Source organism: Scyliorhinus canicula, chromosome 2, assembly GCF_902713615.1.
Source record: "Scyliorhinus canicula chromosome 2, sScyCan1.1, whole genome shotgun sequence".
NCBI classification, from domain to species: domain Eukaryota; kingdom Metazoa; phylum Chordata; class Chondrichthyes; order Carcharhiniformes; family Scyliorhinidae; genus Scyliorhinus; species Scyliorhinus canicula.
This window is the reverse complement of record NC_052147.1, coordinates 176,325,586-176,353,168: the sequence shown is the minus strand read 5'-3', so window position 1 is coordinate 176,353,168 and position 27,583 is coordinate 176,325,586. Positions and strand designations below refer to the sequence as shown.

Sequence of the window (27,583 nt, the reverse complement as noted above, 5' to 3'; positions counted from 1 at the left end):
AGGAGTTATAAAGGTGTGAAAGCTGTAGGCATTGGAGAGAAAGAAGTGATACCAGTAGGTTACATTGAAGACTGGATAAAATTTTGTATGATTATACCACAACTCCGGCTCAAGTATTGCGAATATAACACTACTATGAATCCATATAGCATCTAACTTTCAAAATTCCATGAACAGAATTTACCAGTCTCCCAGTGATTAACCTGAATATTCCTAAAAAGAATCCCCTTGAATCAATATAAATTTAGAACATAGAACAGTACAGCACAGAACAGGCCCTTCGGCCCTCAATGTTGCGCCGAGCCATGATCACCCTACTCAAACCCACGTATCCACCCTATACCCGTAACCCAACAACTCCCCCTTAACCTTACTTTTTCTAGGACACTACGGGCAATTTAGCATGGCCAATCCACCTAACCCGCACATCTTTGAACTGTGGGAGGAAACCGGAGCACCCGGAGGAAACCCACGCACACAGGGGGAGGACGTGCAGACTCCACACAGACAGTGACCCAGCCGGGAATCGAACCTGGGACCCTGGAGCTGTGAAGCATTTATGCTAACCACCATGCTACCCTGCTGCCCCTAATTTCTCCTAGGTTTCTACTTAGTTTCAAATTACAATTACTTTAATTCTGCCTATTCCTATCTGTAAATACACAATCAGTTTTCGCAATAAATTTTAACCAATACCGAAACATTTGTGCTTCATTTCTGGTAGGAATGTTAAACCCTTCTCGATATTATTTTGAGAAGCAGTTCCTCTTTTTTAACTGTACAAAGTAGGCAACAGATTTTATATGAAATAAGACATTGGACACAAACCCGAGCGAGCTGGTTAGATCTTGGGAGAGTCGAAAATCGGGAACCGCGGTGGGCGCGATCAGTTTCCAATCTAACCAGCCCGCTGCTGCTGGAGAGATCCAGATCCCACCATGGTGTGGCAAGAAACCAGAAGATGAAACCGGCCACACCATCGGTGGGAGTTCGCCTCCGGGCTGGAGGGAGGGGCAAGGGGCTGAGAGCCCATGGTTCTGACATGCCACCCCTCAGTTCATATATACCATACGAGGGGCCTGTTAGCAATGTGAGCACTTCACAGCTCATTGGATGGCATGCTGAGAGATGGCAGGGCATGCAAGGGTGAAGCATGCTTGTGGGTGTTAGAGGGTACCAGGGTGGAAGCCCTAACTGATTATCAGTCTCACATCCTTTCCAATTCCTTACAGATATCACTGTATGGATGATATTGTGGACCTCTCAGCAGCTGCCCTCATGTTGGCAGCGGCAGTCTAGACGGCGGAGAAGGAGGTGGCAGCAGCGTCAACAGAGGTTCAAGGCAGCAGCCCATGCGCAGACCCATCAGACCGGGGAGGAACCCAGAGGGAAAGGCTGGTGATAGTCCAAGGTGCACATGCATCACTGGTCGTTTGAAGGGATGCCAGACAGCATGTGACGCAGGAGGCTCCGCCTCAACAAGGGGACGGTGCAGCACCTGTGCCATGTCATTGCGGACTTGGCACCACAGAGGAGGAGGATACCAACCCCCAGTGGCCGACAAGATCACCATGGCCCTAAACCTCAGGTTCATTCCAGGTCTTGAGCAGGGACTTGTGTGGCATATCCCAGCCAACAGCCCACAAATGCATCTGTGAATTCACAGATGCCCTATTTCCCGGGCAGCTGACAATATAAACTTTGACCTGGTCTAGGCCCATCAAGATGCTTGGGCAGCAGGATTCTCCGTCATTGCCGGGATGCATCAGATCCAGGGAGTAATAGATGGTACGCATGTCATTTTGCACGCACCAGGCGGTCTTGGAGCACCCTTACTCAACAAGAAGGAGTTCCTGAATACTCAAACTTGTGTGCAACCACCACCTCGATCATGCATATGCGTGCACGCTGCCCCCGAGTGTGCATGGCAGCTATATCCTGGGACAGTCGGAGATGCTCAGCGTCTTCGAGGGACACCCCAGGGTGACCGGATGGTTCTTGGGGGACAAGGGGTAACGTGGCATGGCTGATGGCGCCAGTGCTGAGGCCGGTAACCGATGCAGAGACCCGATATAACAAGGTCCATGTTGCCACCCGAGCTGTCATTGAGCAGTGCACGGCTGCTTAAAATGCAATTCCGATGCCTCAGCCACTCTTGTGGTCCACTGCAGTACAGCGCCCGGAGGGTCGCCGCTTTGTGGTGATCTGCTGTGTCCTCCACAACCTGGACCTGGCACAGCAGCTGGACCACATACTGAAGGTGGATGAGGATAATCATGCAGCCTCGTCAGAGCAGTTGGATGAGGCGTAGCTGGAACAGAAGGGGTTAGAGGACAAGCCCGGGAGGACCCCGAGGAGCAGCCGGAGAGTGGAGGACAGGGGGTAGCGAGGATCCAGCATGCCCCGATGTCCAGGAGGCTCTCATCCTTGCTCGCTTCTCGCACGACATGCCTTTGTCAGTCATATAAACCCCCCTCCCCCTTCACTGCCCCCTCCCAAACCAGGGTGGTTCCAGCGCTCTTCCCTCCCATCCAGTGCCCAAAGGACCTGGAGGGTCACCTTGGGATGGAGGGGTAGCTGGATTGAGCTCTGGTGGTTCCTGCGTCATCTGGCTCGGCCAGCCCTGGCGACTCCCCATTGGCTGCACCATGGTATCGATGCCCTCAGCAATGTCCCTCTGTAACCGGGCCACCCTCTGCAGTGCCTCGCCAATGTCCACCTGCGCCTGGAACACATCTTTCAGTGACTGGGCAATGCCCATCCTTTCTCTTAATATTTCTTTACAGGATGTGGACGTCGTTGTTGCCCATCAGAAGATGGTGGTGAGTTGCCTTCTTGATCCACTTCAGTCCTTCAGGTGTAGGTACAGCCACTGTGCTATGAGGGAGGGAATTCCAGGATTTTGTCCCACCGACAGCAAAAGGACGGCGATATATTTCCAAGTCAGGATGGTAAGTGACTTGGAGGGGAACCCCCAGGTGGTGGGGTTCCCAGGTATCTGTTGCTCTTGTCCTTCTAGATAGTAGTGGTCATGGGTTTGGAAGGTGCTGTCGAAGGAACCTTGGCGAGTTACTGCAGTGCATCTTGTAGATGGTACACACGGCTGCCACTGTTCGTTGGTGGTGGAGGGTTTGAATGTTTGTGGAAGGAGGAGCAATCGAGCTGGTTGCTTTGTCCTGGATGGTGTTGAGCTTCTTGAGTGTTGTTGGAGCTGCACTCATCAGGCATATGGAGAGTATTCCATTACACTCCTGACTTGTGCCATGTAGATGGTTGACAGGCTTTGGGGGGTCAGGAGGGGAGTTACTCGCCGTAGGATTTCTAGCTTTTGACCTGCCCCGGTAGCCACAGTATTAATATGGCTAGTCCAGTTCAGTTTCTGATCAATGGTAACCCCCAGGATGTTTCTTGTGGGGGATTCAGCGATGGTAATGCCATTGAATGTCAAGGGATGGTGGTTAGATCCTCTCTTGTAGGCAATGGTCATTGCCTGGCACTTGTGTGGCATGAATGTAACTTGCCACTTGTCAGCTTAATCCTGGATATTGTTCAAGTCTTGCTGCATTTGGACATGGACTGCTTCATTATTTGAGAAGTCGCAAATGGTGCTGAACATTATGCAGTCATCTTGAAACATCCCCAGTTCTGACCTTATGATGGAAGACAGGTCATTGATGAAGCTGCTGAAGATGTTTAGACCTAGGACTACCCTGAGGAACTCCTGCAGTGATGTCCTGCAGCTGAGATGATTGACCTCCAACCACCACAACCATTTTCCTTTGTGCCAGGTATGACTCCAACCAGCGAAGAGTTTTCCCCCGATTCACACTGACTCCAGTTTAGATAAGGCTCTTTGATGCCATACTCAGTCATGTGCTGCCTTGATGTTAAGACCGAGACTGGGACTTGCTTCACAGCATCTTGGCAAGGTCTGCCGCCGTCAGGGACATGTCCCCGAGTGACTGGGACATACTGTTGAGGCCCTCAGCCATGGCCGTCACTGACTGAGCAATGCCTTGGACACCATCACTCATGCTATTGATGTGCTCCACGCTCTCCACTGGGATCACCACACTAGCAGTGTTGACCTTGGTGCCACTCATTGCCAGTGCCATTTTCTGCACCTGTAGCCTTTACGATTCCTCCAATCGGCTATGTCCCTGCTGGAGTGTCGCTGACATCCCCCTCTGAATCTCACGGCTGCAACTTAGTGTCTGCATCAGCTCAGAGATAATCTGGCCTAGAAACTCAACATCAGACTGGGACCCAGCTGGGTGCTGGGATCCAGCAGACCCATGACTGTTCCCTGGAAGTTCTTACTTCTGCCCGAAGTGCATCAGCAACTGAGTGGTGCTCACCAGATTGTGCCCCAGAAGCCTCTCCACTACTTTCGCTCACCGAGGTGTCGGTCTCTGCACTGGTGGTGGGTGGGGATGATAGCTGTGACGCATCGATGGTGGCATCCTCTGAGCTCTCTCCAAGGTATTCTCTTGGGCAGCAGGGGTGAGGCATACACCGGATGGGCCACCACCATCAGATGAAGATCCTGCGGGAAAATGGACAGGTGGTCAGTGGGAGGGAAGGATCGTTCTGGCATGAACAGTACACGTATGACAGGTCATCTGGGTGGGAGCTGGTGGATACTCACCTCTGCAGAGCAGGCCAAGCTCGACGTTGGTGACCAATCCATCTTCAGTCACCCCTGTAACCTCCAGGGCCCGTTCCTCGTACGGGGTGAGGCTTCTGATATACAGCAACATGCTGCCAGTCTGTGAGCTTTCCGGTCTGTTGTGGTCCAACTTCTCCTGCAGGACAAAGATAGGGCATCATGACCCCACGCTTCATGCATCACGGGGTGGGGTGTTACGGCAGGGCTCAGGCGGGTGCCAGGGTGTGCTGGGGCACAGGCACGGTATTATTGTTGGGAGCGAGGAGCAGTGCCAACCACAGGAACTGAAGGCCGCTGACACTGCTTTCCAGGTGGCACAGGCTGCCCTGCATCTGATCTTCCGATCCCCTCAGGGGAACAGGGTATCCTGCCGGGACTCTGCCAGGTCCAACAGACAGGCCAGGTCAACATCACCGAAACATAGGGCTGGTCTGCGTGGTGGCATTGCTGCGTGCTGTCTGGGGTTTTCTCTGTGGCTTATGAGCTATTCTACCTAGTTAGCGAGGAGTTGCCAATCAAGATCCAAGTAAATAAGCTGGCGGGACAGTCATTTCCGGCGTGAAGCCTGTGGACACCATTAAGTGTCCTAATTAACATTAATAATAATAATCTTTATTGTCACAAGTAGCCTTACATTAACATTGCAATGAAGTTATTGTGAAAAGCCCCGAGTCGCCAAACTCTGCACCTGTTCAGGTACACAGAGGGAGAATTCAAAATGGCCAATTCACCCAATAGCACGTCTTTCGGAACTTGTGGAAGGAATTAGATATCGGTCTTGGCCCCACCGGGTCGGCTATCGAGAAACACCTGGCAGTTTCCACTCGCTACCACACGTGGAAACTTTTCCATTAGATCGCGCCCAATTTCTTTTCAGTACAATAAATGAGCAAAGCTCAAACATTCCAATTTTTTCCCAAGCCTATTTCAGCCTTAGGCCTGAGTCCAGAATTAAGTTGAAAAGAATTGAACTGAACAGGCACATCCCCATGAAGTAGTTCTCTCATGCCCACCTTCTGATAAATACTGAAACAAAATATTTTCTGAATAATTTTGTGATTGCGCTATCGCTGTTATGTGATTTTGGCCTACCAATTCCTTAATGGCTCTGGCTCTGTTCTAATCCCAATTTACATTTTTATTGATGCATCTGTAGAACATTTAACTCTTTTATGTTCCTAATAAATTAATTTCATAATTTATTTTGCCTTCCAAATTGTCTTTTTTATTTCTCTCCAAATTCCATCATATTCTCCTTCAACATGCTCTCCCTACAGTTCATCTACTCAATGCCTCTTTCTTTACTCTCAAATTTTCCTTTATTCATCCACACCTTCTCATTAGTTGTTCTTGTTTTCTTAACTGAACATATTTTTTCTGTAAGAAGTCTTACAACACCAGGTTAAAGTCCAACAGGTTTGATTCAAACACGAGCTTTCGGAGCGCAGCTCCTTCCTCAGGTGAATTCACCTGAGGAAGGAGCTGCGCTCCGAAAGCTCGTGTTTGAATCAAACCTGTTGGACTTTAACCTGGTGTTGTAAGACTTCTTACTGTGCTCACCCCTGTCCAACGCCAGCATCTCCACATCATATTTTTTCTAAACTCTATTAAACATTGTTTTAATTGTATTCTATTTCTGTGCCACAATGAGTGCCAATATTGCACATTTTATTTTCCCACGTTCTATTCTTTTTACAATCTACTGCTTGGTCTTTATGATGCTTCTCAATTATTATCTTAAGGCATATTGTATAATTCTCACTATTGCCCAGATGTTCCCCTACTTTTAGTTTTGTTATAAAGAAACAAAAGAAAGATTTGCATTTAGGGCACGTAGGGCAGCACGGTAGCATTGTGGTTAGCACAATGGCTTCACAGCTCCAGGGTCCCAGGTTCGATTCCGGCTTGGGTCACTGTCTGTGCGGAGTCTGCACATCCTCCCAGTGTGTGCGTGGGTTTCCTCCGGGTGCTCCGGTTTCCTCCCACAGTCCAAAGATGTGCAGGTTAGGTGGATTGGCCATGCTAAATTGCCCTTAGTGTCCAAAATTGCCCTTAGTGTTGGGTGGGGTTACTGGGTTATTGGGATAGGGGGAGGTATTGGGTAGGGTGCTCTTTCCAAGAGCCGGTGCAGACTCGATGGGCCGAATGGCCTCCTTCTGCACTGTAAATTCTATACTAGCTCCGTTCACATCCTCAGGATATCTAGATAAAGCTCTGCACAGCCAATAAAGTAATTTTGTTCACTGCTGTGTTATGGGGAATGCAGCAGCCAGTTTGCATACACAAAGACCCGATTAAACATCAAAGCAATCATAACCAGATAATCTATTTTTATGATGCTAACCTAGGAAGAAATATAAGTCAAGATCAGTGGGAATAACTGCCCTGGTCTTCTTGGAAATTAAAACTGGTTGCTGTTTGACCCAATAAGCGACACCTCTTACGGTGCAGGACTCCTTCAGTACCGTGTTAGAGTGCACGTCTGGTTCAGTCTGTTTTATGATCTCTAATTCAGCTTTGGTCATTTTTTAAGTGTCTCACATTTGCTGTACATTCCTCCCAACTTTTATTTAACTTGTTTAAAGTCTATGCCACCTTTCTATTCCAGAAGACCACAGGACCCATTGTAGTTTGGATGGATAGCACTTTCACAGCCTCAGGATGTCCACATAAAGCAACGATACAGTTCCTTCCTGACGCAGTACTGGGTCAGTACCAATGCCTCTCAGAATAACGGGGTCAAATCTTTATTCGCAATTAAGTGAAAACTTTCAAAATTATCTAATCTATTTATTGATACTTGAGAATACCCTATGAGCATGATTCTCTATTTAATATGATAGAATACAATTGCTATATATCTGTGACTTCAAACTCACTTGTTAAATCGCTTTGCTCATCCTCATCCTCTGCTTGAAGGAAGAATGAAGGTGAGGCTGATTGCCACAATGGCTTGGACCGGCTCTGAAAGGTTGTACAAACATAGAGCCAAAAACATTAGTTGCTTTCTTTAACATTGTTTTCATTCTAGGTGCAATTATGTGTTGTGCTTTGGGAGGGTATTTCTAAATACTTACTAAACATAATTATACTGTTGCTAAAATGCTCCAAAGCGATTACTTCTACAGTAATTTTCATTGCTCTATTGATATTTTAAACAAAGTCTATATTAAATTCAACAAATATACAATGTTTCAAAGCAATAAAATTTAAGGTAACGTTATCTTAATTTTCTGCATATAGCAACTAATATTCATTTCTACATTAGATGTATAATGGGTTGAAATAGCTAGGAAATAGAATCACATGCCTACTATTCAATAAAATAAATAGATTTTCAAGCTTATCATGGATAACGGAGAAAAAACATGATACCATAAAACAACTGCATTGAAAATATTTTGACATATTTAGTGCTGACTGGAGAACACGTGGCCAAATGATAGTATCCCTGCCTCAAGGAGCTCCAGGTTCAAGTGCCACTCCAGCACTCGATGGCCAACAAAGGTGTCACAAATCATAACATGGTCAAACAGGCTGAGTATCCAACTTAGAAATTCTTCCAAATACACCAGTATTTACTGACAGTAAGAGTGGGAGAAATTCCTGTTCAGTCATCTGATGGAAATAAACTGGAGCCGCTACCATCTCTATCCATAGCTCCAGGCTACAACATGCATTAAAAAGCACATGTTGCCACAGCAATGCAGAGCCCTTCGGGGTGCTGTTTGACTCAGTTGGCTGGAGGGCTTGTGTGGATCAGATTGCTGCAAACACCACAGGGTTTGTTCCTCATTACGGCAGTGGTGGATTCAGGGCCTCCCTCCTTGTCCCAATCATGGTGGAGATCATGGTGCTGTGGGTTGCACCTATCTTCAGAGAATTCAAGAAGGAGTGTTGAATGACCAGTAAAGGTTTTTAAATATATCTTATTTATGTAACAAATGTCTAATATAGCTTACTATTACACCACTGACTCTGCAGCTGTGATGCAGTGGCAGAACATCTACTAAAAATTTTACAAGATTTGCTTTGCTTCACAAGAAAAGAAAGCGAGACAGCATTGGTGTGACTGACATAATAGGAGACAATTAGAATTGGCACAGCAATGGCTTTAGTTAGATACAATGGAAGTACAATGCAGTCCAAGGGGACAGCATGACCAAACATCAGTGTCAGACTAACAATGCAAGCAAATAAAGGATTAGAGATAAAAGAGAATTGCCCAATGTTGCAGGAAAATAACAGCATGTTAACCACATTGATAACCATAGAATTTAGATTGTAGAAACAGGCGATTTGGCACATCAGGTCTGCACCAGCCCTTGGAAAGAGCACCCTACTTAAGCCCTCCACCCTATCCCCGTAACCCAGTTACCCAATCTGACCTTTTGGATACTAAGGGGCAATTTAGCCTGGCCAATCCACCTAACGTGCACATCTTTGGACTGTGGGAGGAAACCAGAGCACCCGGAGGAAACCCACACAGATCCGGGGAGAAAGTGAAAAATCCACACAGTCACCCGAGGCTGGAATTGAACCTGGGACCCTGGAGCTGTGAGGCAGCAGTGCTAACCACTGTGCCGCTGTGCAATCAGCCGGTAAGTTCATGGGATAAAGAGTTAGGTGGTCTATTACTATCCCGCCATTTGCTTTGCACAAACAGTATCTCAGCCTCAACCGCCCAATATTTTTAAGAACTTGCTAAATTTGCACATTAATTTCCTGGAAAATCCAATACACAAAATTAGGGCTTATAACTGAGTACAAGTGTCTTCTTAACATGATCATTGTCAATGCCCATGTCAATCAATCTCCAAAAGGGAACAATTTAATCTATTCTATCTCATTCCTAGTATTCAGTTAATCCTTCTCAGAATTTGTTAAAATTTCACATTTTACTTTTTAAAAAATTCTCTCTCACTCTCTCAATCCCTTCCTTTATTTCTCTTTCAGTAGCTGATTTGACTCGATATATTTCCAAATTAATCGTTCTCCTTCTTTGTCATTCCTCTATTTCTTTCACTATCCATTAATCATATTGTTTAAAGGGATAAACTGTTGGTTGTCACTAACGTAGAGAAGTCCTGTTGCACTCTCAATTCCAGGAAGTGATGGTTAAATTCTTTGAGCTGAATGGTGCAGAGAAAAATCTTATTGCATAAGCCCCAAGGTGCTGAGCAAGACCTGGCCCATCAACATAAAAAGGCACTTCAGTTAGGCACTTAACCACTCCAGTGCACTCCTTTCAAGTTTATTTTACTTTTTCCTGCCCAGTACTCTTTGCTCTGTTTCTTCCTATAGTTTACAAAAAGGATGGTTAAGGAATTTCTCGCTGAAGAAAATTCCTAGGAGCATTACTGTGTCTATGGCACGTCATTCAAAGTGCTCCAAGAGCAAGAAATAGAGTTAACGTTTCAGCTCTGTAACCTTTCATCCAAAAAGTTCCTGGATTCTAAATACTAGATATTATTATTTTTATAGTTTCTTTTGAACTCCAATCATTACAATTAGAATTTGCCACCATAAGCCATGCATATGTTAAATATATTTTATCTTTAACTCACTCTATGTATGAGTAACATTATAATACTAATATAATTAAGATGATAAAACAGCGTGATAAAGAACTGCAAGAAGATTAGAACGGTCATCAGAACCCCAAGTTTAGATTGCTTCCTTGAAATCATTCCATATATAATATATGTGTTGTTAATTGGGTGATAATTTTAACCCATTTAGTTACACTTTTATCTGCCAGTAGCCAACTGTATGGTTATACTGTTTAAGTGTTCCTGGGCATTGCTGCACAACAATCAAACAGAAACTTTAAAAATGCAATCCTGTGTTTAGAATTTATTCAAATAATGTATCATAATGAACTACCGCTAGAATATAGTCTATTATCTTGAACTTTTATCTAAAGGTACATTACCGCGGGTAACTGTGGTAAGAATGAGACTGCATTCCTGGGCAGCTTTCCTTTATTCTGTGCCTGAAAATGCAAGAAAGATATTCAGATTATCAATATGAAATGGAAGAAGTTTATGTATTATACCAATTAAAGAATCAGCTAATTTATTTTCATGATGTACAAGAAATTTTGAAGCATCAAAATTAAATGAAAGAGACAAGACCCTTCAGTAGAAGTGTCACTAGATAACAATATTAATGTCTGGGAACCGGAGGATTGATTCTAATCAGCAACTTGTATTAGCAACTCGTGTTCAGTTTCAATGGGCTAACCCAGTTTATGAAAGCTTATCAATGAAAGGATCAAACTTGCATTTGTATAGGATCATCCTCGTCCTTGCAACATCCTTACATGCTTCACAACCAATAAATTATTCTTAAGCACAGTCACTGTTTGGAGAAATTGAGCAATTTGCACACAGCAAGTTCTCAATAAGAGCAATGAGACAAATGACCACTTTGTTTATTTTTGATGCTGTTCATTGAGGGACATATATTGACCAGGTCACCAGGCAACACACTTTTCTTCTTTGAGTAGTGCCATTGAATTTGTCATATCCAGCAATCAGGTAAATAAGGCCTCAGTTTAACACTTCTTCTGGCTTCTTGAAATCAGCTCTCTAACCCCTGACGCAGGACTTACCTGGGCTTGACATGGTGCACTGCCTGGAGTCTCAACAGTTGCCAGCATTCTCACTGGCACTGCACAGAACACACAGCTGTCAGTCATTCGATTGACCAGCAGATCTCTAAGATGGACTTCTTACTGAGATAGGGGCAGACGTCTCACCTGAAAGCAATTAACACAGCTCTCAGCTTTAAATTACTGCAGAGCAGCATAGGATCTTGGTCAGGTTCCCTCCATAGGGACTGTAAAACCTAGCAGAATAACCTGGAAACTGAGTGGTACCATGTGTGGTGATATGCATCACTGTAAATACACAAGGGGTTAATGTAAATTCACGTAGACTAGCTGACACTAGAGGGAGCACCAGAGATACGACACACAGACATTCAACCAATAGGTCAGTAAGATAGGACACGACCAATGGGCATTCATGATACACACAGAGGTGACACTACCACAGGGGGCATTACACCAACCGATATATAAAGAACACAGCACACAGGAGCTACCTCTTTCCAGTAGAGACACTCAGTGAGTACAGACACAGGGTTGATTGAACATCACACCCACCACGTGGATTGCAGCAGACTGGTTCGTCAGTCTGAGTAGCTATAGAAGGATTAATAGTAGAGTCGAATCCAAGTAGGAGAATTGTTAATAGTTTAATAAAAGTGTTGAAGCTATCTCCACGTCTGAACCTTCCTTTGTCAGAGTGCACATCAAGGAAGCAGCTTGTGCTACGTCAAGAGCATAACAAAACATGGTACCAGTGAGTGACTGTTTCAATCTATATAGTTACAACTCAGCAAACAGTGACAACCAGCAACAACACCTAGGCAAGATGATCGAGTTTCCGGTTCCACAGTGGCTCACGTGCCACGGCAATCTCAGTGAAAACTGGCATGCGTTCAGGCAAAGATTTGAGATCTTCCTGGTAGCAGCCGACTTACAAGACATGACCAATGCTGAAAAGACAGAGCTTCTGCTGACCATCGCGGGTGCCAGAGCAGAAGAAATCTTCAAAACATTCAAGTTCTCCAAAGGGCAAAACAGGAGCGACTTCCAGGCAGTCCTGAACAAATGCGAACAATACTGCGAGGAAAACACAAACAAACCAACAGAAAACGGTAAGAGAGGCACCAATACTCAGCACGAGGCCGGGGTCCCGGAGCAGCGAACGACAATTTTGATCGGCGGCCATCTTTAAAAAGGTACCACGCATGCGCAGTTGAGAGAAATGCACAAAGTAAAGGAGCAGCGATCTGCGCATGGGCAATCGCTTCCTACGACCCACGTCACATACTTCATGATGTCAGAGGCCACGGACCACACCCACTTAAAGGGGAAATGTCCCAAAAAAAGAAAAAAAAATTTTGAAAGCCTCAAAACAAGATTCTTTCATCTGGAACGACAGCACAATGCCTGAAATTCGACCAGTAGCTGAAAGTAACCTCCGCAGAACCCTGCAACAAGCAGTTAGCACTGCCCAAAGAGATGGCACAGTCATTGAAGACTACGACTCCAACCTTGATTTCTTCTTTGGACATCACGAGCCCAATGCCAGCTCCGACACAAAAAGTGATGATATGGTCCTAGACGACTACGACTCAGACGAAGGTTTCATCATTGGAGATGGCGACCCCAGTACCAAATCCGAACCGCAACGAGATGTGTTCTACAGTGAAGTATCCGACACAGACGCGGATGTGTTCTTCGGATTTGAGGATCTTCAGCCCAGCATATATGATATGAGTGCAGGATTAGGCTAATCCTGATACTAAGAGACAGAAAGCGGTACAAGCCCACAGAGAGCGGCCTGCTGCCACACAGAGAGTGGTCCATGCACCACAAAGGGTCCCAGCCTCCATACAGAAAGCGATGCAAGACTCCACTCCGCAGTCCTTGCATGAACAAGTGACTTGAGTGACACAAGCCTCCACAGCGAGCTCGTGGACAGCCTCCACGATAGAAGCAAAGCAAGATTCCAAAGTGCTGTCCTTGCATGAACAAGACCATGAGGGTCTAGCAACATCCTCTGAGCAACCAGCAGCAGATAATGCAAGTCTGCCACGCTCAAGTGAACAACAGAAAGACTATGACAGTCTACCATGCTCCAGTGAACAACAAAGCGACTATGACAGTCCACCCAGATTGTTTGAGCCACAAGAAGAAGACTCTGACAGTCTACCCAGCTCAAGTGAACAACAAGAAGCTACTGAGGCTCTACCCACTGTATGTGAGACAAGTGACGACGGCATCCCACTTCCCATACAAGATGTGCAATGTGACAGACCTCAGCTAGTGTGTACAGAGGCATTCGACGATCACAGTGAGACTACTGGTGACTCCGGTGACAACACGTTACTTCAAACCTCATTCACTTGAGCCTCTCCACAAGCAAATGCATTCCTGAATGTTTTGACTCCTGACGTGGAGCATCAAGCCGACGTGAAATCTCAGCTGACTCCAATGAGCCTGCAATGACTCCGGACGGGGAGTGGCAAGAAAGCTGACACAGGTGAAAGAGACCAGACTCCAGACGGGGAGTATCGACAAGCCAAAGCTGATTCAAGTAAGTCGGACATGACTCCAGACGGGGAACGCCGCGGTCTCAGTGACGGCACGCTCAAAGTGACAGCAGATGCCACAAAGCACGCTGACACGAGTAACTGTGTGAAGGACTCGTATTATCCACAGAGTGTAGTCTTTGAGCGCAGCAAACACAAGAACAGAACCATCCAACACAAAACACAACCTATGAAAACCACATCAACGGCAATAACAAGAAGCGTACCAAAGGCAACAACGTCGACAACAAAGACAACAACACTGGAACTACGACTGGTACGACATGGTACAACTCTGCCCATGAGGGACACTGTTGCTGCTCAGCTCAGTACAATGACATACCATGGCAGGACGATGCATCTTCCCAATTCACGTTTGCTGCACTACCAACAGGCAACCTTACTTTCAGGACAGATGCCATCCAACATCGCTACCACAAGCATCGGAAGAAAAAAAGACTCTAAATCAGACAACAAAGTGATTTGACCACTTCTTGGTTCCTCACGCACAGGGACAAGGATGGCGTTTACAATGCAATGCCACCATCAACATCACCACCTCACCAACCCAACAAGAAAGACATTCGCCCATAATAATTAATGAATTTTGGACTCATGATTATGATTTGGACTTATTGTTTAATGATCACTGTTATCATAACTTGTACAGAGCATCACTTATCTACGTGTTTTTGTTCAATTTTCTGTAAGTGTACAGAATATATGTAACATGAAAAAAAGGGGGCTGTGGTGACATGCATCACTGTAAATACACAAGAGGTTAATGTAAATACACGTAGACCAGCTAGACACTAGAGGGAGCACCAGAGACACAACACACAGACATTCAACCAATAGGTCAGTAAGATAGGACACGATCAATGGGCATTCACGATACACACAGAGGTGACACTACCACAGGGGGGCATTACACCAACCCATATATAAAGGACACAGCACGCATGATCTTCCTCTTTCCAGTGGAGACACTCAGTGAGTACAGACACAGGGTGGATTGAACATCACACCCACCACGTGGATTGTAGCAGGCTGATTCGTCAGTCTGAGTAGCTATAGAAGGATTAACAGTAGAGTCAAATCCAAGTAGGAGAATTGTTAATAGTTTAATAAACGTGTTGAAGCTATCTCCACGTCTGAACCTTCCTTTGTCAGAGTGCACATCTAGGAAGCAGCTTATGCTATGTCAAGAGCATAACAAGACACCATGTTCATTTTTAAAGTGCTAAATGGGTGCCTAAACCTCCTATAACAGACAAGAAGCATGCACCCATTACAAACATGAAACGTGTCACCTATCACATTAGTAGAAACAAAGAAACAGACACCTAGGGCCTGCAACTCTATGGATATGCAACCAAATGGCCAAATGCAATTATTGATTTTCCCGAGCAGCTGGCTGCACTCAGGAGTTACCAAAGGAACATGGCTGGCAAAACAGCAGCCCGATCTTCAAGAATTATAATCCAACCAATTACTGTCTACTCAGTCTATTCTCAAACATTTGCAAAGTGATGGAAGATTTGCTAATAAATGTCATCAAGCAGCATTTACTCACCAATAAACTCATCAATGTTTGGCTGTGGCGGAGCCCAAACCAGTCGGTTCCAGACAGCATTAATGCCTTGGTCAAAACATGGACAAATGAGCAGGGTTCCAGAGGCGAGGGTGACTGCCCTTGACATCAAGACATTTGAGAAGTGTGGCATCAAGGAGCCCTGGCAAAACTAGAGTCAATGGGAATGAGGGGGAAAACTCTTCACTGGTTGAAGTCATAACTAGCAAAGGAGGACGATTGTGATTATTGAAAAACAATCATTTCAACTCCAGGGCATCACTGCAGCAGTTCCTCAAGGTCATTTATCCCAAGCTCAATCATCTTCAGCTGCTTCACTGATGAACCTCCCTCAAACACAAGGTCAGAAGTAGGGATTGCACAATATACAGTAACATTCGCACCTCTCCTTAAGTACTGAATCAGTCAGTGTCCATTTGGACCAATTCAGGCTTGTGCTATTAAATCTCAAATGATGTTCGCTGCACACAAGTGCACAAAATGCCAATGACAAGAGAGAAACTAACCACATCGACATGACTTTAAACGGCATTACAATTGCGGAATCACTCACTACCAACATTCTGGAATGAAATTAAATGAAACCATTGACTAGAAATGTAGCTCGACCAGCTACATAAATACTGTGGTTTATAAGACCAGGTCAGAGATTGGAAATTCTGCGGTGAGTAACTCAATTCCCAAAGCTTATCCACCCTTTGTCCAAGACAAAAGTCAAGAGTGTTATGGAACACTCCCTAGTTGCCTGATTGTGTGCAGCTCCAACAACACACAAGCTTAACATCATAAAGCAGCCGAGTTGAGCAGTATTCCTTTGTTAAACATTCACTCACATCACCAGTGAGACACTATGTACCATCTACAAGGTGCGCTGTACTAACTCGTCAAGGGTCTTTCAATAGCACCTTCAAAACCCACGAGTTCATAGAATCCCTACAGTGCAGAAGGAGGTCATTCGGCCCATCAAGTCTGCAGTGACCGTCCGAAAGAGCACCCTGCCCAGGCCCACTCACCCACCCTATCCTCACAATCAGGGGCACGGTAACACAGTGATTAGCACAGTTGCTTCACAGCTCCAGAGTTCCAGGTTCGATTCCCCGCTGGGTCACTGACTGGGTGGAGTCTGCAAGTTCTCCCCGTGTCTCTGTGGGTTTCCTCCGGATGCTCCCTTTTCCTCTCAGTCCAAAGATGTGCAGGTTAGGTGGATTGGCCATGATAAATTGCCCTTAGTGTCCAAAAAAAAAGGTTAGGAGGCGTTACTGTGTTCCGGGGATAGGGTGGAGGTGTGGGCTTAGGTAGGGTGCTCTTTCCAAGGGCCAATGCAGACTCAATGGGCCAAACAGCCTCCTTCTGCACTGTAAATTTTATGATTCTAATGATACTATGAACGCAATAACTCCAATTAACCTTAGCCTTTTTGAAGGGGCAATTTAGCATGGCCAATCTACCTAACCTGCACATCTTGGACTATGGGAAGAAACCGGAACACATGGAGGAAACCCACGCCAACATGGGGAGAAAATACAAACTCCACAGTCACCCGAGACCTGAATTGAGCCCTGATCCCGGTTGAGCCTGGTGCTACGATGCAGCAGCACGAACCACTGTGCCACCCCATGCCACGGCCTAGAATACCACTGGCAGCAAGCACATTGGCATGCCATCACCAGCAAATTTCCCTTAAACTCACAGATCAGAAACTGACTTGGAAATATATCAATATTCCCTGACTGTCATGAAGTCAGAAACCTGGGACTCTCTCACTAACAGCGTTGTTGGCACACCTCCACCACATGCACTTCAGCAGTTTAAGAAGGTAGCTGGAATTGCAGAGACAACCACACCCCATGAAGGAATCTTTAAAAAGATCTGCTACCTTCTAGCCACAACAGTCTAAGGACAAAGAGAGCTAGCAACAACACAGTAGGAGAGGCCCTGTCACTTGGTTTGGCATTTGCAGTCACCAGCTCAGAGAATGGCATTGCAAGTACCTTTGAGGCAATTACAGAGATGAAATCAACACAATTAGTTATCTGTACACAAATGGGTTGCAGCCACCCCAAGGGAAAAGGATTGTTTGTTTGGGATCTTACCAGTGGGCGAGGTTACAGATTATTAGTGCTGCAAAGGACTCAGATGAAGGCCTTGATGGACCAGTGAACAGGATCCCAGTGAACAGGAGACTACTGATGGGCATGCACACCAGATGCTAGATGGGTTGGTTGGCCTGCGAGACAGCCTCCTGACATCATCAAGGAGCAGCGAAGCGTTTTGCTCTAAGTTGCAGAGAGCATTGTCCAGTTTCCCTTCTCTACAGCCTCTGCTTCATCCCTCTGTCATGCTGGAGACTCCAGAAGCATTGTCAATGTTGTCCACATATCTGTTACAGCCTTCATGGGGCAGGACTCTGATATTCCTGTGACACTCTCGAGCAAATTTAGAAACTCAGCCTAATTCCAAAAACACCTTAGGCTCCTTTCAATCAATTTTCAGTGGTCGAAGTTCTTAAAAATTAGCTTACCTGCAATTTGGGTTTACCAAGGGGAACCAGTAAATGTAGTATATTTGAATTTCAAAACGACAATCAATAAGGTGCGATATAGAAACATAACAAAAACAGGAGCAGGAGGAGGCCATTTGGCCCTTCAAGCCCCCTCCACCATTCATTATCATCGCTGATCATCCAACTCAATAGCCTAATCCCACTTTCCCCTATATACTTTGATCCTCTTGCCCCAAGTGCTATATCTAACTGCATATTGAAACCATACAATGTTTTGGACTCGACTACTTCCTGTGGTAATGAGTTCCACAGGCTCACCATTCTCTGGGTGAAGAGATTTCTCCCCATCTCTGTCTTAAATAGTCTACCCCGTATCCTCAGACTGTGACCCCTGGTTCTGGACAGACCAACCATCAGGAACATCCTTCCTGCATCTACTCTGTCCAGTCCTGATAGAATTTTATAGGTTTCTATCAGATCCCCCTTCATTCTTCTGAGCTCCAGCGAATACAATCCTAACAGATACAATCTCTGCTCGTAGGTCAGCCCTGCCATCCCAGTTATCAGTCTGGTAAACGTTCGCTGTACTCCTTCTATAGCTAAATCATACTTCCTCAGATAAGGAGACCAAAACTGTGCACAATATTCCAGATGTGGCCTCACCAAGGGCTGGTATAATTGCAGCAAGACATCCCTGCTCCTGTACTCGAATCCTCTCGCAATAAAGACCAGCATACCATTTGCCTTCTTTACCGCCTGCTGTACCTGCATGCTTACCTTCAGTAACTGGTGTATGAGGACACCCAGATCTCGTTCCATATTCCCCTCTCCTAATCTATGGCCAGTCAGGTAATAGTCTGCCTTCTTGTTTCTTGCTAGCAAAGTAGATAACCTCGCATTTCTCCAAATTATACTGCATCTGCCATTCATTTGCCCACTCACTCAATTTGTCCAAGTCATATTGAAGGTCCTCTGCATTTCCTCACAGATTACTCTCTCACCCAACTTGGGGTCATTTGCAAATTTGGAGATCACATTTGGTTCTTTCATCTAAATCATTAATATATATTGTGATTAGCTGGGGTCCTAGCATCGATCCCTTCCGTACCCAACTAATCACTGCCTGCCAACTTGAAGAAGACCCCTTATTTCCTATTCTTAGTTTCCTGTCGGCCAACCAGTTTTCTATCTATCTCAATAAACTACCCCTAATCCCGTGCACTTTAATTTTACACGCTAATCTCTTATGCGGGGCTTTGCCAAAAGACTTCTGAAAATCCAAATACACCACATCCACTAGCTCTCCCTCATCAATTGTACTAGTTACATCCTTTGAAGAATTCCAGTAGATTTGTCAAGCATGATTTCTCCTTCATAAAACCATGCCAACTCAGTCCGATCCTATAAAATCTTTGATAATGATTCTAGAATTTTCCCCAATATTGATGTCAGGCTTACTGGTCTATAATTCCCTGCTTTGTCTCGACGTCTTTTTTTTAAATAGGCACCCTCCAATCTGCTGTTTAGCAGTCTATCTTATCCTGGAAGATGACTGCCAATGCATCCACCATTCCTAGAGCCATCTCCTTCAGTACCCTGCAATGTAGATTATGAGGCCCTGGGGTTTCATCAGCTTCAATCCCATCAATTTCCCCAACACCATTTCTCTACTGATATTGATCACCTTCAGTTCCTCCCTCTCACTAAACCCTGCGTTCCCCAACATTTCTAGTATCTTATTTGTGTCCTCATTTGTGAAGACAGAACCAAAGTATGTATTTAGTTGCTCAGCCATTTCTTTGTCCCCCTCACAAAAGGTTATTACACAAAAGTCAAAAGTGGTTGAGGTTATATAGTATTATAGGCCAGGGTTTAGAGAACCCCAAAGTGTATCATGGAATTCACCTGACACACGGCTTTTACTAGATCGTGGTATGGGGAGCACACGGCCCACTCATCAGGTGTGGTGCAGCAGAAATTTAAAAGTAATTTTAAAAGCAAAACAGTCTATTCTAACCTTTTAACCCAAACATATAGCGAACATCTTAGCTACCATCAATTCAAATACACCCCCCAAAGATTACAACCCTCTAAGTAATCCTTAAACTTTCCTTTTAACATCCATACGACAAAAATCCTTTTTACAGAAGCACGTCAGGTTTAAATTCTCTAGTGAGAGCAGTTATCACTCTGAATTTACCATATGATCTAGAGATAGTCTTTAGATGGCAGAGAGATTGAAATTACCCCTTCTTTGGCAGGCTTCAGCTCCAACACTAAAACAAAACCAAAAAACACAGACACTACCAAGCATTTCCCCAAAGCGAAACTAAAAAGCAGAGCCAGAGCTCAGCTCCACCCACACTCTGACATCACGGCAGCCACTTGAGCAGAAGTGACATTCCCATGACACCTCCTCCCAAGAAAAAAATAAACCATCAACTTCAAGATGGTTTCATTTTTCACCTTTTCACCTTTTCATTATCCTTTAAGAAATGCACACAGTAAATATACTTTTCCGTTTCAAAAAACAACACATGCAAACAGGCAAAATAACATAGCCCATTTCAGTTCTTCTTCCTCTAACTCGTCATCACTATAAAACACACAAGGCATCAACACTCTGCCTCTTTCCACTGGTGACAACTGTAGTGACAGTCAGGGTGTATATTTCAGTTAGCACCTTCTACACGTGGCTCAGAGCTAGTCTGGTCTAGTTAGTTATAGTAAGCACGCTTAGATTAGTAGAGTGTCAAACCCACAGCGAACTGTGTGCACTGCTTAAAGTTCAATAAAGCGTATTGAACGAACATCAAAGTGTATAGGCTACTTTCAAGTACAACTGCATCCAGTTGCAGTCCATGTTACCCCAGGGTGATTAACACAACATATATCATGTATAGCCATTTTAGTACTTCCCAATTTATCTTCACAAATTTGCCCATGTGATATCAATAACTTTCAGGTCAGTCCGTTTTTCCTCTCAACAATTTATCCTAATTTAAGAACACCCTCGTTTTCCAATTTAATTTGAGGTAAATCAAATTCACAGTCATCTGGATTTGGCTCATCACTTTGAGTTAGAATCATTAAACCTTTTTCTCTCCTTCCCTTTCAAAGTACCTTTTAAGCATATTCACATGACACACTCGGTGAGTTTTCCTTTTATCTGGCGTTCTGACCTCCACCTCCCTTAATTTCCTTTCAATCTGATAAGGTCCACAAAACCTTGCTTTTAAAGCTTTACCTACCACTGGTAACAATACTAAAACTTTATCTCCACAGGCAAAACTATGAACTTTGGAATCTTGTCCGCTACCCGTTTCATCACATGTGCAACTTTTAAATGTTGTATAGCCAATTCTTCTGCTCTATTTAATCGTTCCCTAAAATTTAACACATAATCCAATAATGTAAATTATGATTTCTCACTCACCAATTTTTCCTTAATCAATTTAAGTGGTCCTCTTATCCCATGACCAAAAGTTAGTTCAAAGGGGCTGAATTTGGTGGACTCATTAGGTGCATCCCTAATTGCAAATAGTACGAATGGAATTCCTTTATCCCAATCCTCTGGATAATCGTGACAATAAGCCCTCAACATTGTCTTTAATGTTTGATGCCACCTTTCTAATGCTCCCTGTGATTCTGGATGGTATGCAGTTGATTTAAATTGTTTTATTCCTAAGCTATCCTTGACTTATTTGAATAACTTTGAGGTAAACTTTGATCCTTGATCCGATTATATTTCTGTGAGTAGTCCATATCCAGTAAAGAATTTAAGTAACTCCTCTACAATCTTTTTAGCTGTAATACAGCGTACTGGAATGGCCTCTGGAAACCTAGTAGACACATCCATTACAGTCAAAAGATATTGATTCCCATTTTTCATTTTAGGAAGCGGTCCTACGCAATCAATTAGGACCCCTGTAAAAGGTTCCTCAAATGCTGGAATAGGTATTAAGGGTTTTATCACTGCTTGAGGTTTCCCTATCACTTGACATGTGTGACATGATCGACAAAATTTAACTACATCTGTATGTAGTCCAGGCCAATAAAAATATTTTTGTATATTAGTTTGAGTTTTCCTTACTCCCAAATGAACTCCCACTGGTACCTCATGTGCAACTCGCAACACCTCCTTTCTATACCCTACCGGCAATACATACCTGATGAACTTCTGCCCACTTTTCATCTGCCTGCAAATGTAAAGGTCTCCATTTTCTCATCAAGACATCACTTTTACGGTAATAATACTCTGGTATACATTCAGATTCCTCTTCCGTGTATGCTTTCTGATACATCTGGTTTATTTCTACATCTTTCTGTTATAAGTCCGTCAATTTTCCTGAACTAAAAATATCCGCCTTATCCTCTACCTGTTCTTGTTTTTTTTCAAACATCTGATCAAAAATCGTTTCTGATAATTGCACTTCAACTTTATCTTCACTCTTTGATTTCTCCTCTTGTCTTAACCTGTGACTTTGCGACCTTGTTACTACAGAATGTGGAAAAATCCCAGGATACTTGTCCTTCAACACTTCAGTTGTCTGATTTTCCACAGGCTTATCAACCACAGTAGGCATCACTCCCACCTGCAATCCAGCTATATCATTACCCAAGATAAACTGTATTCCTGGATAAGAAAGTTTTTCTATTACTCCTTCTACCACTTCACCATTCTTCACTGGACTTTCCAACCTTACCTTATATAATGGAACACTACTCTTCTCACCCTGAATTCTGCATATTACCACCTTTTCTGGCAATATTCCTCTCAAACTACATAACTCCTCATCTCTTACCATTAAAGATTGACTAGCTCCAGTATCTCTTAAAATTGTGACTGATTTACCTGTTCCTCCTGATACACGAGTAAACTTTACCTACACAAGTAAATTATTTAAAGAGATCTGGCACCTTCTTATCAATCACCTCTTGATCAAGCTGTACAATCTTTTGCACCTCCTTCACTTCACTTGGGCTTTCCTTTACCAGTTTAACAAACCCCACTGTCTTATCCAGTTTTACAATATCAGCCTTCCCAGTGCTTTTCTTCCACCAACAACACTGTGACTTTGCATGGCCTAGTTTATTACACTGAAAACATTTTAAACTTTTCATGTCTCTTCCACCCTCCTGGATTCCTTTTTTAATCTGAGGTACACTCTTCTTATTATGTCCCATCAGATCACCATTACCACTTGATTATTTCTCATGTCCCCAGTTTCTATCCCTCACAGGCTGAAACTGATGTCAGAAACCAGGCTTTGATTTATGAAGTAATTCATAATCATCTGCCATTTCTGCTGCTAACCGCACACTTTTAACTCTCTGCTCTTCCACATGAGTTCTCACTACATCAGGAATTGAATTTTTAAACTCCTCCAAAAGTATAATTTCTCTGAGAGCTTCATACATTTGGTCTATTTTCAAAGCCCTTATCAACCTATCAAAATTACTCTGTTTGATCCTTTCAAACTCCATGTATGTTTGACCAAATTCTTTCCTTAAATTTCTAATCCTTTGTCTGTAGGCTTCAGGCACTAGTTCATATGCACACAAGATGGATTTTTTTCACCTCCTCATACATCCTAGATACCTTCTCCAATAGTGATGCAAAGACTTCACTAGCCCTACCTACCAGCTTTATTTAAATCAGTAATACCAGCCCTGTGGCCATTTCATTTGTTTAGCTATCTCCTCAAATGAAATGAAAAAGGATTGTACCTCCTTCTCATCAAACCCTGGCACTGCGTGGACATATTTAAATAGATCCCCGCCAAGCCTTCGACTATGTCGCTCGTTCTCACTATCCTCCAAATGTACGTTTCCCTTTACGTCCGCTAATTTTAACTGACTGTCATGTTTCTTTCTGAAGTTCAAACTCTCTCTTTATCTTTTTCTCTGATCTATATCTCTCTTTCTATTTCTTTTTGTTCTGCTAGGGCTATTCTTTCTGTTTTCCTTTCTTCTCTTTCTTTTTCCTCTCTCTCTCTTTCATATTCAAGCTGCTTTGATTCTTTCTCATGTTCCATTTGCTTAATTTCTAACTGAATTTTTGCTATTTCCAATGAGTCAAACTGTATCTCAGGCAATTTTAAATGCTTAGCCACCGCCATAATGACCTCACCTTTTCGCATTTTGGCAGATAATGTAAACTGCAATGTTTTTCCCAACTCTAAATGCCTGTTTTTAGTCTCTATCCGTAAGCTACTGCGTGTGACCGTCTCCACTCCCAAAAACTTCAGAGCCTCTGAAAAAGCCATTGTCCACAATACACTCCCTACTTAAACTGAAATACCACATCTGAAAAGCAGCCACAATTTGCTCAACCCTCATTGTCTTTAAGTTCACTAAGCCAATCCAATAGATAGACTTTTATCCCCCTCTAGTCCCCAATTTGTTATGGGCCAGGGTTTAGAGAACCCCAAAGTGTATCATGGAGTTCACGTGACCCACAACTTTTACTGGATTGTGGTATGGGGGAGCACATGGCCCACTTTACAGTTGAGGAGCAGCAGAAATTTAAAAGTAATTTTTAAAGAAAAACAATGTTTATTCTATGAACTCAGTAAACCTTTTAACCCAAACACACAGTGAACATCTTAGCAACCACCAACTCAAATACACCCCTCAAAGAACACAACCCTCTAGGTAATCCTTAAACTTTCCTTTTAACATCCATAAGACAAAAACGCTTTTTACAGAAACACATCAGGTTTAAATTCTCTGGAACATAGAACATACTGTGCAGAAGGAGGCCATTCAGCCCATTGGGTTTGCACCAACCCACTTAAGCCCTCACTTCCACCCTATCTCTGTAACCCAATAACCCCTCCTGACCTTTTTGGTCACTGAGCGCAATTTATTATGGCCAATCCACTTAACTTGCACATCTTTGGACTGTGGGAGGAAACTGGAGCACCTGGAGGAAACCCACGCAGACACGAGGAGAACATGCAGACTCCGAACACTCACCCAGCAGGGAATCAAACCTGGGACCCTGCCGCTGGGAAGCCACAGTGCTATCCATTTGCGCTACCGTGCTGCCCCAAGAGCAGCTGCTCTACTGAGAGCAGTTATCACTGACTTCACCAAATGATCTAGAGATAGTCGTTAGATGGCAGAGAGATTGAAATTATCCCTTCGTTGGCTGGCTTCAGCTCTAACACTAAAACAAAACCAAAAAACACAGACACACCCAAGCTTTTCCTCAAAGCGGAACTAAAAAGCAGACCCAGAGCTCAGCTCCGCCCACACTCTGACATCACGGCAGCCACTTGAGCAGACAAACATTTCTTAAAGTGACATTCCCATGACAAAAGCATGGAGAGAGGATAGGAAACAAAGAGTCGGGATAAATGGTTAATTTTCAGGAAGGCAAACTGTAACTGGTGGAGTGCCACAGGGACCGGTTCTGGGTCCGCTACTTACTACTTACGATCTCTATTAATAACTTGTTGAAAGGACTGACTGTATTGTAGCCAAATTTTCTGACGATACAAAGGGAGGTAAAAAAGCAAGTTGTGAGGAGGATACAAAGGGCAGGATCTTCCTATCCCACTGAAGGCTCTACAGTGCATTGGTGAGATAGCACCTGGAGCATTGTGTACTGGTTTGGTCTCCTTATTAAATAAAGAATAGCAATGGAAGCAGTTCAGAGAAGGTTACGCTGCTGCGTCAGATGAAAGGGTTGTCTTATGAGGAATGGTTGAGCATGCCAGGCCTATATCCATTGGCATTTAGAAGAATGAGAGGAGATCTTATTGAACTACATAAGGTTTCAAGGAGACATGACAGTGAAGATGCTGAGAAGGTGTTTCCTCTCGTGGAGGACTCTACGATTAGAGAGCACGATTTAAAAATAAGGGGTCTCTCATTCAAGATGGAGATAATGAGAAACTTATTTTCTCAGGGGGTCGTTCATGTCTGGAAGTGTCTTCCCCAATGAGCAGTGGATCATTTAACTGATTCACAGCTGTGTTCCACAGAATGTTGATAGACATGGGGTAATGGGGGCAAGTAGGAAGGTGGAGTTAAAGCCACAATCAGTTCAGCCATTATCACATTAGAACAAGCATGAGGGGTCAAATAGCCTTATTCTTTCTTGATTTTCTTACGAAATGCAAGGTCATGCTTTTCAAAAACTTTAAAGTACTCTCTATTGATCTCTTTCATGAACTGGCAACGAAACAGCCAGTCATGAATTCTAAACTGGAATTAATACTCCAACATCGATTTTAAACTTCAGAGGTCTATGGTTTTTTTGTGAATTACCTAATTATTTGCAATAGTACTTTGAGAAAACAATAAATATCACATTTCATGAAAAGGCAACGATTATTCTGTTTAAATAGAATATGCACAAGGTGGCGGCAAGAAACAAAAATCTCAATCTCGTACTCTTCTGAAGCCTTGGCGGAGCCCTGCCAGCACCTGGCTGTCATTTCGTGCAAGGAACGTGGAACATGAATTCAGCAAAACCTATTGCAAAAGCAGAAAATGTTTGCAGTTGCACATTTGGCACTGAATAGAATTTTACACGGAGGAGAAAGCGAATGCGATTTCCAAATTGTGCTATATATGATAGCGTGGCGTTTTGTTTTAATGGTTTTCTTTCTATTTCATGTGAAATAGGTGATGAAACGTTGAGATCAACGTTTGTCAACTGAGCTTCGTTACGCCCTCGAACAGTGCGAGTGACTTAGAGTCGCTTTTTCCAGCTAGTTGCTGGTTGCGAAGCTGACTGAAATGCCCCAGGACTGTCCTGTGCAGACATTGTACCTGTCTTTCTGCCTCTGGGTCGGTTCCCTCTTTGAGGCACTGACAGAGCGCCGACTCCTCCATCTCCCGCCGCCGACAAACTTTCCAATGTTGTTGGGGACTGGGGCAGGACGTCGCTTAGCAACAGCACTCGCAGTCAGTCCGCGGCCGAGCACCGAGCAAAGCGCTTTTGGTTTCAGGTTTCCAACCGGACGTGGCCTGAAATCAGGGCTGTCTCGCCAACCTGCCAAGTGGCTGCCCGAACCCAGCCCAGCCCGGCCCAGTGGACTGTTTGAAAAGGGCGGCGCCGTTTCCAGGGTGACCATTGTCCAGAGAGTTCTGGCAGAATCAGGTGGAGCCGCCCACCGCCGGCGGGGTCCTCGCTCACCCGCCTTTCGCCACTGCCCCAAGCGGCAGCGCGCCGACTTCCATCGGCCTCTTGAAAAGGGCAGGGGATGCTGTCTGTCCCATACATTTTAACTTGTTGAAGATTTGGTTGTTCGCATGATGTATTTGTAGACTGTCAACAGCACATGGTTGGACTGCTGGCCCAACATCCAGCCACTGGAGAAGCATCCATCACTGCTCTCCAGCTATATACTGGGGAGACCAATTCTCAGTGGGCGGAGTTCTCCATTTATGAGACTAAGTCTGCGATTTAATGGAAAGGTTTTCAAGTGTGGTAGCGAGCGGGAACTGCCGCGAGCTTCCCGACGCTTGACCCGGCGAGGCATCAAATGTTAATTGGTCCACTTAACGAAGCCCTCAGAGCTTCACACCACAAATGATGGTCCTGCCTGCTGATTCGACAGGACCAGCTCCCTGCCAACAAGGGGGAGCAGCACTTAAACCGATCCTGTAGAGTAAACCTCACACAGCTCGC

At 44.3% G+C, this 27,583-nt stretch overlaps 1 protein-coding gene across 2 annotated transcripts in view; it reads right to left on the bottom strand.

The window, feature by feature from the left end:
- The window catches only part of dnah7 (dynein, axonemal, heavy chain 7), a 498,762-nt gene extending 471,789 nt beyond the window's left edge, over positions 1-26,973 (bottom strand). For both annotated transcript variants that reach the window (XR_005459743.1, XM_038789116.1), the window contains exons 1-3: positions 26,722-26,973; positions 10,605-10,664; positions 7,549-7,633 (exon numbers count right to left, since the gene is read on the bottom strand). Coding sequence is in view for 1 of the 2 variants with exons in the window: in XM_038789116.1 (XP_038645044.1) it covers positions 7,549-7,633; positions 10,605-10,664; positions 26,722-26,784 (208 nt within the window). In the remaining variant the exon portion in view is untranslated. The remainder of the gene's footprint in view (positions 1-7,548; positions 7,634-10,604; positions 10,665-26,721) is intronic.
- Positions 26,974-27,583: the final 610 nt, after the last annotated feature.